Source organism: Rhodamnia argentea, chromosome 2 (genome assembly GCF_020921035.1).
Source record: "Rhodamnia argentea isolate NSW1041297 chromosome 2, ASM2092103v1, whole genome shotgun sequence".
Lineage (NCBI taxonomy): Eukaryota > Viridiplantae > Streptophyta > Magnoliopsida > Myrtales > Myrtaceae > Rhodamnia > Rhodamnia argentea.
Window position 1 is genome coordinate 1,895,501 of NC_063151.1, and position 12,779 is coordinate 1,908,279.

Sequence of the window (12,779 nt, forward strand, 5' to 3'; positions counted from 1 at the left end):
AAAGTTGAACAATGCACCGACACTCACTTGTCACATATTTTTGCATGAACCCCTCTTTAATTCAAATAGAAACGGATAAGTAGATAGTAGTCTAACCCGACGAAGTAATTTGGATAATATCTCAACTATCCAAAAATTGGATGTAGAACAGGCGTGTAATTTTTGGAAAAACGTGATTGCGAAATCAGCGATTTCACTAATTTGGGGCAAAGCAATGTTTTCTATTAATACTCATGCTTTACGAATTTTTGCTTTAGTCGTTTAGAGTTTTGGGCATTTTTAATTTTACGAAACTTGGTGATATAGATAATTGCAATATTTAATTTGGATTCCATTTGATTATATTAGATTTGATTTGTTTAATGTTATATTTGAGTAATTTAATTCTAAAGAGTCCTATCTATATAATGGACGTCCGTCCTATGTAATTTTTACGTTATCATTCCAAATTCTTTACCCTTTGGAATTTTCCGTTAACACTTCCGTCAGTTGAACATACGGCCTTGCATGATATAAAAGGAGGAGTTCATGAAGTCGAGTGTTGTGTATTGTCCTTTATTAGTTGAATGGCTTTGTCTAACGCGACTCTTGGGGAAAAAACTCACAAAATCACAAAAGCTGATCAAATTTGTCATTTATGAAATGTAGGGAAAATGGCAAAAGAATTGTTTTTTTTCCAATTTAATTTTCATAAAAAAAAATTACGAAATGACGTATGGATTCTCGTCCTCCTTAATTTCATATATCTTTTTTTTTTGTAAGGTTTAATTTCATATATCTTTAAGTAGTTCTAATTTTTAAACGGCCTATCTATTATATTATTTTTTTTAAATTTTCTTAAACTTCTGTTTTAAATAGCTTGCATATATAAATAAGAGGAGGTTCATATATGTCGTACAAGTTTCTTATTTTCAACTTTATTAGTGAGCTTTGTCTATGTTTGGGAATGTGATGAGATTTGCAAACTATAAACGATAAATTGTATTTATGAAATGTAGGAAAAGGGGAAAAAAATTTTTTTTTTTTTAAAAAAAATTAATGACTTGGATCCTGTTTCCTTAATTTCATATATCTTAAATTTTATTTTATGAATATTTTTAATTAATTATAATTATAATATTATTTATTAATTATATATTTAATAATTTTTATATTAATTATTATATTATGTTTAAGATAAGTTGAAAAATTTATAAATAAAATAAATATAAACATGTTAAAAATACGAATAAACTAAATATTATAAGATAAATAATTAAAACACTTAAAAATGAAATTAACAAAAAAATCTTCCGCAGCGGTGGGTTGCTCTCGGCCGGTGCTGGCTCCATTGTAGGTCCACTTGTAATATTTAAAAAAATAATTTTGAATATTTTTTTAAAAAAATTAAATTGAAAAAAAAAATCTGATTTTCTCGAGCTGGTTAGAGACGACTTTTCTGTCATGTGTCTTGTCGAGGGTTTTTATCTTATCGACAAGAATTCGATGTCCCATACAGGGATGATCATTCCTAAAACAGATCCAAGATCGAGTGAGCTACCAAACCTGTGCTCCGGCCAATGCCACGTCGTTTTCTTAAGACTTGTAAACCCTTCAGCTTTGCCGGCCAACGAAAAGCATTAACTATCCACCTAAAGCAATCGGGCCGATTAGCTGGTTTCGTTGGAAGAGCCGAATTTAATTACTCATTATGGCTCTTAATCAGCCGTCAAGCTTGTCTGGGACCGTGGATTTCGAAAAGCCCGCGAAGCCACGGCTCGTTGGAAATTCTCTCGGCTGCATGATCTGTTGGAGACTTATTACAGAACCCTAGTTTTAGTTTGTCTTCTCGAAGTCGTGGCTGAAGTAAAGACCACGTTGGACCGTGATGTTATACGCGCAAGAATCGACAATTGCCCTCTTGAAAATAAATATCAGGTCACGCAAGGTAATAAATACGAGCCGTCCGTTTCCGACGCAAGATTTTTCCACCCTTCTCTTTCGTCTTTCAGACGCAAATTTAAAAGGTCGGTTCTTTCATGGAAGGTGCTGCCGATACTATTTTTCTGCCTAAATTCCGGGAGACGGCACAGTAAGAAATCACTTGACTAATGTCTGTCACTTTAGAGATAATGATAATATTGGAGCAATATAAAGATATAGAAGGAGGACGGGATCCACTTATCCCTACTAGAAAGCTCATGAATTTGTTAAGCATATTACGTTAAAGAGGGTTTGGTATTTTAAGTACTTGAAATCGATATTTTCCCATTAATTACCTAACAGAAGATCAAAAGTATGCACTCGTTAGAAGTAAATACTAAAATACGTGTTAATTAAATAAATGCGTCATACTCAGCTGCTCGATAAAGATTTAGATACCGATTCTATAAATCAGTCTTAGTAAACATAGCATGGGTCTTATCAATTCACCCCCTCTTCCCCGATTGATTTAATCCTCCGTCTTGTCAATATGTCCTAACTTAATTAGGGTTTCTGCTTTTGGTTCTTCACGCAGTGAAAGTGGCTCGGCTTCGCAATTGTTTAATCGCAAGTCTTGGGTATTTGGGGTTTGGCATCGAATGTTTTTGCCGCAAGATTTAAAGATTTCGCGACTCAGATGGCATTTCGAGGTGAACTTGTGAAAAACAAAACGAATTAAGAATAAAGAGGCAAAGGAGTGGGAAGATGTCATCATCGATTCGATCTCGCAAAGTATCTGAACGTGAGCTGAGTCAACCATTCCAAACTTGTCCCCTTGCTAACGAGCTCTTAGCCACCTTTCTCCTTGCCCGCTTCTGTGATGTAGACGAATTCCGCATGGACTTGGTCTCCCAAATCACCTACCTCGATTGTCCTTTCCTCTCCAACTTATCGTCTCGCAAGCAAACACCCGCCTCTTCCGCGTCTTATCTGCTTGACCATTTGGCACTCCTGCCATTAATCACAAGGATTATCCATCGTTTGATTCGCACGCATCTCGCCGTATAAAGCACCTCCACTAGTCACCATAATCTACATCCAACCCGAGTTTGTTACTTCCATCGATCAAGCAATCCGAAGAACTAAGATAAGGATGAGCGACCCTAGAGGGAACGTGCCCTTTGCGTGGGAGAACAAGCCCGGAATCTCCAAGGCGACCACAAGTAGCGACCGGCGAAGAATCGCCCCCGCCGTCGCCGCCATCGATAGGAGATAGAAGGCGGTTCCTGACCAAGTTGCCATCGATAGGAGATAGAAGGCGGTTCCCGACCAAGTTGCCGCTGCCCCCGTGTCCGACGGCGGACTGTGCAAGGGTTTCGATGGCGCGGGAGATGCAGATTCCTCTCCCACCGTGCACTTTCCAGCCCCCGACGAGGAGCGGCTCAAAGAAGGGCTCGAAGAAGCAAGACGATGATCCGTTCCTCGCGGCTTACATGGAGTGCACGAAGGGTACTAAGGCGGGGCATCGTCACAAGTCGTCTAAGCACGTCGATGGAGGCCTAGGGTTTGGGCTGAGGAAGCACATGCTTGCTAACTTCTCATGTCAGCAGTCGTGCAGCGTGAGGGATGACAACCTGATCAGAGTTTCTCATTTTGAGCGAGAAAAAAGTTGATGGGCTTCAGGATGTGGAGGCTTCTCGATCGGGCAGTGTTCTCACTCTAAATTCGGAGAAGATTGGATGCGAAGCATGTTTCGAAACACCTAACCAGAGTACATACAAGAAGTTCCTCAATCACGATGAAATAACGTGTTCTTTGTTTCTTATTTATCACTTGCAAAATTAAACTAGTTGTTTTAACTTTTCACTTTCGCCCATTTCTCCTCCTTGGAGCAGTGCCGGTTGAACCTGTATCGTTCGACTCGTCATTCCTCTTTTGCTTCAAGATTTTGGATTTGTCTAACCCGATACGAGCAAGCAACAAAATAAAGCAGAGAAATGTAAGATCAGATTTCGAAAATCTGTTTTTCTATTTGGAATTGGGGTCCAAAGCGAATATTTGAATATTACGTTGCGGATTTGATAAGTCCAACAAGACTCCAGATTTGGCAGATTCGGAAATCAAGTTTCCGCGTGAGAGTCAAGTCAACAGTGGTCAACTTGGCTATTATATATAAATATTCAATTGTTGGAGCAGTGAGCCGAGCCATTGTTGACGCGAAGAAAGAAGTCTTTGAAGCGCCGTTTGTGGACGAGTGCTTGGCATTAGATCTTCGTTTTGTTCATGATATTATATTAAGTAATCAAGTGTCGAAGTGATTAAATTTTATGGTTAGATTTATGTAATTCTTTTATGAGATTGAGAGATTATTTCATTAAGAATTATGAGCTAAATACTGTGTGCGTTACTAGATGTAATTGGGATTGGGAAACATCGAAAGTATTTAAGTGGCTCGAGTGTGATTTGTAATCTCCGTGTATCGCTTGATCTATAGTGAAATTCGTTGCTGCTCTCCTTGTTGACGTAGGTCTCTACAACCGAATCACGTACATCCGGTGTCCAATTTATTTTCTTGTTCTGTCTATTTATCGTTCGATCGCTTGTTTCGCACAACAAGTATTACTTATCTTCAATGACCAAAATGATCGACGAAACTCAAAGTGTTTAAACCTGAATTTTTTACTTGGAGGCAAACTTGGCCTTCTAATGCATCTTCTTCAAAATTATTTGGACCCGGACCCTTTTACCGGAAAACCGGCCGAAGCAGTGGTCCCCCGGTGGTCGGATGCTGCTTCGACCGTGTAACTGGTGCGAGTCTGAATCCCTCTACGGCAATGGTCCAATCTCGCCGGAGTGTGGAGGAGGGGGCGACTTCATACCCTTGCGAGGGATTACCGATCTCAACCGGACAAAATAAGGACGGCACGGTTCCGTTGCATGGTTTCTATGGAGTAATAACTTTGTTTAACCTACTACTCCATTATAATAACCTTTCGTCAATGTTAGCTTCTTTGAAATCTCTATTCTTGCTGTATTCACATTTATCTTATTAGCTCGGCTTTCTGCAACAAGTTCATCAGACAGTGCTAGCCATTATTTTCTTGATATTGGTTGTTTCGAAAGGGGAAGCTACCTCTTTAAAACTTCATGGGTGATTCTTATGCTTGGCAGATTATTTGAGAAAAGAGTCCCAGCCGCTTTCCATTAAGATTTGTGATAGATTTAGAAACTGGACCACCTAGCATATTTATCTTTTGCTAGTAAGCTCCTGGCATCATGAATTATTGGTCAGACGTATAATTATGTTGCCATTATGGTAGATCTTTTGACGACTTGTTTTATTAGTTCAACGAGTTTACAACTAGTCCCACGAGTTTAAAATGGGTTCAACTCGACCCTGATCAGGGGTGTCAAAAAAGCCCACGCTAAAGGGGGCGGCCCGCCCCAAAAAATTATTTTTTTTTTTTTTTTTTTCGAGTTTGGTACCCGGTCGGGTTGAGCCGAGCCGGGCCGGCCCGCCACCTGACTTTTTTTAATACTAATATTTTATTTTTAATTTAATTTATTTTTAGTTTTTCTTTTTATATTCTTTAATTTGATGCGTTTCTTAATTGATTTCGATTCTAAAAAAAAAAAAAAAAAAAAAATCAAAAAAGAATCCGGCTCGACCCGACCAGGTCGAGGCCGGGTCGAGTTCGGTACTATTTTGTTTCGGGCCGGGCCGAGACCCAGCCCATTGACACCCCTAGACCTAATTGACGGCCAGGTGAGCCTGGGCAAAGATCGCAACCCTGATCAGTGGGCGAGTCGGGCTTGGGTGATGGCTGTGAGGTTCGGCCCGTCCATACATTTGATGTAGGATAGGAAAATAAGATAAAACTCATAGATAGGGAAGATAAGAAAAAATAACACAAAGCCCTAACATTATTTTTCGTTTATCTTCAATATTTATTTAATTTTTAGCTGAAATTTAGAAAAATAAAAAAAGGTGACCTGGTGACGGCCCCGGCATTACATTTTTTTGTTCCTTGGGCGGGCTTGGGCACTGCAAGTTTGGGCATAGGTAGGATCTCCATAGGTTCGGTCTCAAGTAGGCCCGACCCGAGCCCGACAAATGAGTAAGTCTACGCTTAGCAACACTCGAGGGAAAATCTGTTCAAACTTTTGTCACTAAAACCTTGTCAGTAATACGTTAGTGCACTGTATCAACTCGACAGTTTATCATCTTTGGAGATTCAAAAATTTGTGAATTGGGTCGAGTTCTTTCTGTGGAATACGTTAGTGCACTGTATCGACTCGATTGAGTTCGATGCCGGATTCAGATCGGGTGGCCTTGCCTTCGATTGCGCCAAAGCAAGATCGACTCCTGATTAGCAAAAGAGAATTTTATGTAGCTGTTGAGAAGTTGTGTGAATAAAACTTTCGTAAGATCTTCATACTCAACTGTCAAAAGGGTCGCATTGTGTATCTGTTCACCCGCCCTAAAAAGAAAAAATAAGTAAAATAAGATTATTTTTTTGGTCGAACAGTAAAATAAGACGAAAAGTGCCGACATTGGATCCTCATTGGCTCCAAGACACCCACGACGCAACATCATGATTCCCTGACGAACCGAAATGACAGCACGATTCAATATCATGAGCAGAGAAAGAAGCTTTCTTAAAATTTAATTAAAGTAACTTTAACGCAGGTTTACTTTCTCCACCAATTCCCTTTTTTTCTTTTTGGGAATTAGCCATGATGTCGCATGCACAGTGTAAAGCCGCTATCATTGCCTTCCGACGCGTGAGTTTAAAACCCCCCATAAAAAAAAAAAAAAAACATAACAAAAAGGATTAAAGTTCATGATTAAATTGGCAGGACGAATGCTAGATTAATTTAGAGCACTCAGTTCCAATGTTTCGCCTGTGTGTTGCGTGGTAAGTTTGTATGATAAACCATGTTTTACCAAGAGAACGTAGTTTTACAATGAATTTCGAAATATGATCGCCGGTAGCGATCTCATGCGATGTTCCGTTCAAAATAATGCGGGAAGCTACTCGACATGGAGCAAAGAGATTGCGGCGAGCAGCGAGCAGGTTACCAATCGAGTCGGCTAATGCAAAAAACCTTAAAAGTTGCCCTACCAACATAGATCAAAGATCAAAAAGCGAAGGAATTGAGAAAGCTAAGGATACATTCAACACCCAAAATTAAATTACAATTACCGCTGTCCATTTGATATTTTAGATGACCAGTAGTGAACACTGATCTTCGTTCCCCGCTAATATGGATCCGCCCGAAAGTTGTCGAGCACAAACAACCACCGCCCTTTCACAACCTCTCATGACTGATGACAAGAGAATTATTTAGGTCTTTTTCCGCTCACAAACGATGACATCCGCTAGTCCCCGAGAAACGATGTTCCGTTCTTCATCTTACCTTTCCCGCCCGCGTTCGTCGTGGTCCTCCTCCTCCTCCTCCGCGAGGAGGCGGAGCCGCCGCCACCGTCTCGCCGGAGATTCCCGTCGTTGTGAATGAGGGGCAGCTCGTTCCCGTCGTCCATGTCCTCCACGGTCGCGATGCGGATGCATGAGCATCGCTCCAGGGACGCGAAGAAGGCGGACGCGACTCCGCCGATGAGCCACATGGCCACGCCGTCGACCCTCCCGCACCCCGGCGGCCCGGCTTGGTTGCGGGCCCTCGGCGTGTCGGAGCCCGATCGGAAGCTGAAGAAGCCGGTGCAGTTTGTCGAGGTTGTAGCGGCCATGTTGAGGAGGGGGTTCGGAGAGGTTGATAGATCTTTCTAGCAAGCTCTCGATTTAGAGGGAGAGGGAGAGGGAGAGAGAGGTGGTTCTATATGTTTAGGGACTAACCCATCACCGTCGTCACTTGATACTTTGCCAATAGTTGCCATAATTTAAGGTTAATGTCTTTAATTGATGGCGGTATAAAGCACTTTATGAGATTTGGTACCACATAAAAAGCATGTGAGTAAAGTCAAAAGAAAATTTCAACATTATGTGAATCGGGGTCATCCCATGACAGCATAATGGGATTTCAATTATGTATGCAATTGTTGCTGTCGAAATCGCCCCAACCTACTATCATATCATGTCGTCTATACGCTGGATAGTCACAATTCTTCCAATGACCCATATCATGTGCGTACGTTAATTAAAGAACGCGATTTGAAACTGCCCTTGTTCAGACTTTTTTTCTTTTTAATCTTGAGAATAAAATATCATTCAATGGTCAAACAAATTCTTTATCTTCTTAACATCCTAACCTAATCAAGAATAATACCGACTAAAGAAAATTTTTTATGTGGAAAGGCCATCGCAAGAGTGGTAACACTGCCCAATCAGGCCGGTCTACAATCGCTTTTAGAGGCGTCGGTAAGAAAAACTACTGGCGCTTATACTCCCTCGCTTGATCAACAACCATATGTCCAGAATGTCAAGCTGCGCTTAGCTATATGTCAAAACTCCAAGACTTCCAACCTCCTTTGTCGATTCTATGCTATTCTGGTCCGAGGGCGATGTCTGAGCACCCGTGTCGTTGACTCGGGCGCTGATCATCTGTCCATGGGTATGAATTGATTCATTCATATTCTTGACTGGTGAAAGTATCAGCAGCCGCTCTGCGGATATGGATAGTCGCCCATGGAGCTTGAGCCCTAAGCTTCCATATTCGTCCCCGAAGAGCATCGAGGGTACCTTCGATCCGGGGTTGTTGCAACATTCTGTAGCCTTCTTCGATGTTACAATCTCCATATGAACTGCTTGCCCTAAGCAATCCCCATTCGCAAGTATCTTTCGGTACCAACTCGACTTCGCCATTACGGCTGATTTAAAGATTTAGGCTTCACACAAGGTGTCCCAGCTCTTTGGCTCTTCGCACTGTCGATCCTTGCTCTACCACCCCACCCCCAGAAATCACGGTTGCACACAAACACAGCCCAAGGGACGCCTAGCCCTATTCTTTATCCTCCTATAAAATATTTTTCCTCAATGAACCAGTACAGTGCACATGCACATGCATATGCATATGCATGTCTGTTCATACCTTGTGGAACCAACTCATTCAGCATTGTAGTTAGGACAGCCATCAGGTGAAATTTCATAGTTAATCTACCACCAGATAATTAACCTTGAAATTCTAAGAAAATCAGCAATTGAGTAGCTCCAGAGGAAGCTTAGTCCACAATTGCAAAGCCACTCTCCAAAAGGGGCTATTGACTGTTTTCCCCAGGCTCTGCTGCCCAAATTTCTTTACCCCAACTACCCGTTCTTGTGGACACACATCCCTTGCTTAGTCAATAGAAATCAACACAAAGTGATCCAATCCAGAAGCGGCCCATGCAGTTTTCTTGTCAGCAACACAAATAGACCATCTTCACACCAAACAATAATGGACTCAGCATAGACCTAATTGAGGGCAACAGTTCAAACTGGATACAAACTAATAAGGCACAGACTGTTGTAGTGACAGTTCAAACTTGATATAAACTACACCTATTCCAAATGTAAAAGGAAGTGCATTGAGCTATGGACAGCAGCAATAGCAGCAATTAAATCAGGAAGTATTACCCGGAATTCATACATTAATATTGTACATCATATACACAATTTGTACAGCCAACAATAAGCAGAAGCAAGACAACGAAGTGTCGAACAATAGAGCACAGCCATTCCAGTTTGAAATTGAAACAATCTTCCATATTTTCCGGGAGGATACAGAACAGTGTGGCGCCGCATGTTCTCGGGGTGTATACAGAACATTTTGAGGTTCCATTACTTGATGCTTAGAGGACATCTCGATACAGGTAAGAACCATCAATCTAAGCAGGTACAAGAATTCTACTACCACCATGAACATGCAAATACAAGGCGAGACATACAGTAACAATGACATGGGACTTTGCTCCGAAGAATCTAATGACTTGGAGTCCCCTGTCTACAAACTTCTCGCTAACTATATCAACACCATGTCTAATACCATCTAACAGCCTCCATAACAGATAGGCTAGGGCAGACCTTATCGTTTCGAGAGTCACTCTACCCGTCACATCAAGCACAAATTTCCTATTACTGGGCACAGCCAATGTAGACGAAGCTTTGGACAACCATTCACTCCTTTGAATTCCATTAGAGGATATTCTCTCAGACTGGAGCTTTGAAATAACTTCTTTATCAAAGACCTTATCGGCTGCCATGTTAGGCCATTCCCTTTGCTGACCGACGGAACCACCAGATGGTGAAGATGAGTTTGTGCTTGTCAACACTTGATGGGATGTTTTTACGAATGTTTCAACAGCACCATTGCAAACTGTAACCAGAACATCCCTCACTTTATCTTGATGACTCGGGTTTGTCAACCCAGAGAAGAGCTCATCATACGTGTTGATATGCTTCGTCTTGTCAAGAAACACCTCGACTGCTGTGCTAACAAACTTTTGGATGCAATTAGCCATGAGCTCCTTGCACTTGTCGTTGCAGATGGCATTCACCCATCTTGATTCAGTCAACGAATCATCTCCATTTTCACTACAATCTGTGGAGCTAGCTGCATAAAACCCCATAACCAAGTTCCTAGCAAAGCTTCCAACAACAACTGAAGCAAAACCAGACCCCGCCGTCGAGAAGAACCTATCCATAACCCTGTCGGTGATATCCGGATTCCCTTGTGATATCTCTCCATTTCCCGAGTAACCCTTATACGCCCGCAACATTCCAACAGTCAAGGCCTCCGTGACCTTACTCACGCCCTCGCAGAACTCGTCCGATTTGGCAATCTTCGCGATTTGCCTCAAACTCTTGGGCATTTGGTCAGAATCAGACTGCAGAAACTCCTTCAGGTCCCTCGAGACGACACCGACGGTCTCTGCGGACTCTGAGACCATCTCGGCCATGGAGGTTACAGCCCCCAAAAGCTTCATCACCCTCTTCCTCTTTCTAGCCACTGAGGGCATCTGATACACTCTATATGCGCCATAACTGGACACCCCACAGACAGCCAACAAAATCAACAGCTTCCTCCTCCTGTGAGAGAAATTCAAGCACCTCTTCACAAGCTCCAGATCCATGAATCAAAGCCTGGACCTTGGAGCCAACCAAAAACCGAACGCCAGGCTCTCCAAAACAAAACGGGGAAAATTGAAATTGCTACCCCAGTGGCTTCGGTGATTGCAAACCAAAGGGTCCCGAGTGGATCAGGCAAAGGATGCGAATCGCAGAGAGGTGTAAGGTAGGGTTTAGAGGATCGGAAGAAACCGGGAAACCATGGATTATCAATTATATCGCTGCCAAGTCCATGCAAATGGGTATCTAAACTACCAAATTTGGACTCTACGGGAACCTGTCAAGAAGGAACCGAAGCATAGAAAAGCGAGGTAAACCGAAAGACGAACCTGGGTGCTGCAGATGACATAGCGGAAGTTGCAGGCGCGAGAGAGAGAGAGAGAGACAGGGAGACAGACTGGGAATGGAGTTTCTGCAAGTTGACCAAGAATGAGAAATTTGGTGAGTGTGATTGGTGGATTTTTTTTATGGGGAAATTAAAAAAAATGGAGTGGTGGGAGCTGATTGGCTAGGGTCTTGCGTGAACCTCGATTTTCCCAGAAATTTTGGATTTCCTTTTTCCGATTTAAAAATTAAAAAACGACGACTCTGCTTAAGAGAGAAATACCGACAACACGCGACACGACACGCCGATACGTCTTTCTCAAAAATAGAAAAATCCACACGTCGGGGACACGTTATATTAAATATTTTTTTAAATATAAAAAATAAATAAAGCCAAAATAGGTATTATATGCCTTGATTTTAATCGTAGATGGCGAGCTTTCACTTACGTCAACAATTCGACAAACTCAAGAATTGTAAAAAATAGAAAGATATCATATTCTGGAAAACTTAAAAGCATGGCACCATAAAAGAATACCAAATGAGATTAGAAGGTTTTATTTTTCATAAAAGATCTAAAAGTTAACATTCTGAGTAGTTAAGGCTAAATTTTTAGAAGATGGATCGTCCCACAACTCGAGAGAGAAGGAAAGGGAAAACGGGGTCGCAGTTCTATAATATCTAGGGTTCCAAAGTCAAAGCTTGTCGTTGATTCAATTTTTTTTATGGACTCGGGTGTCGGCAAAGTGTCGACCCCATTGACCAAGTGTCGAAATGCCAAAACCGGGAAAAACGCGCCGGCCTCGGGTGTCGGGAGGTGTCGGACGGGTGTCGGTGTCGGACACGGTGTCGGACACGACACTCTCACTTAGGAGGAGTGTCGGTGCTACATAGCTTGGAAGTCTTGGATGATTGGCGACGGCTCTTTTGGGCCTAATGGGCCTCCCCATATGAGGAGAAGAACTTGTCCCTCCCAAATTAGGCTTGAGATATAACCACTAGTTTTACCAAATCCGTTTGTAAAAATAACGATACCCGATGATTTTCGGGATTAAAGCCGACTTGTTTTGAGTTCCCATTTGCGTCTTCACACGTCGTTTTTCCAGATCAATTTACGATATCAATTCCATGGAGGAACTCAATTAAGAACATGTTTCTGTCTTACATGTAGAACTCAAGATCCTTCGCACAACGGAGCGCAATCACTTTCGATGCAGTACAATACTTACTCTTGCATGATGATACGTTTGTTTCGCAAAAAAAAAAAAAAAAATCGACAAAATGGTAAAATCATTTTTTTCAAAAATAATCGTCTATATCTCTTGAAATATTAGTTATTATCGACAACAATTTATGTCTAACAATATTAATTTTTTTTATTGAACTGATGATCTTAGTTGACGATGAATATATTTTTCTACTAATTTCTTCTCGTAAGCGATACAAGCGATCATTTGATTTTCCGCGAAACCAATGTGCCCTAAGATACTT

The 12,779-nt window shown here is 41.6% G+C and overlaps 2 protein-coding genes across 2 annotated transcripts; one reads left to right on the forward strand and one right to left on the reverse strand.

The window, feature by feature from the left end:
- Window positions 1–2,815: 2,815 nt before the first annotated feature.
- On the forward strand, window positions 2,816–3,727 carry LOC115746259. Its single transcript, XM_048274641.1, has 2 exons — window positions 2,816–3,168; window positions 3,212–3,727. Exons 1-2 carry the CDS (start codon window positions 3,056–3,058, stop codon window positions 3,573–3,575), a joined length of 477 nt encoding a protein of 158 aa, XP_048130598.1. The 5' UTR covers window positions 2,816–3,055; the 3' UTR covers window positions 3,576–3,727.
- A 5,824-nt stretch (window positions 3,728–9,551) lies between these two features.
- LOC115746258 (protein PHLOEM PROTEIN 2-LIKE A10) lies at window positions 9,552–11,338 on the reverse strand. Its single transcript, XM_048273829.1, has 2 exons — window positions 11,294–11,338; window positions 9,552–11,060 (listed from the first exon to the last, which is right to left on the reverse strand). Exon 2 carries the CDS (start codon window positions 10,967–10,969, stop codon window positions 9,725–9,727), a length of 1,245 nt encoding a protein of 414 aa, XP_048129786.1. The 5' UTR covers window positions 10,970–11,060; window positions 11,294–11,338; the 3' UTR covers window positions 9,552–9,724.
- Between the last annotated feature and the right edge of the window lie 1,441 nt (window positions 11,339–12,779).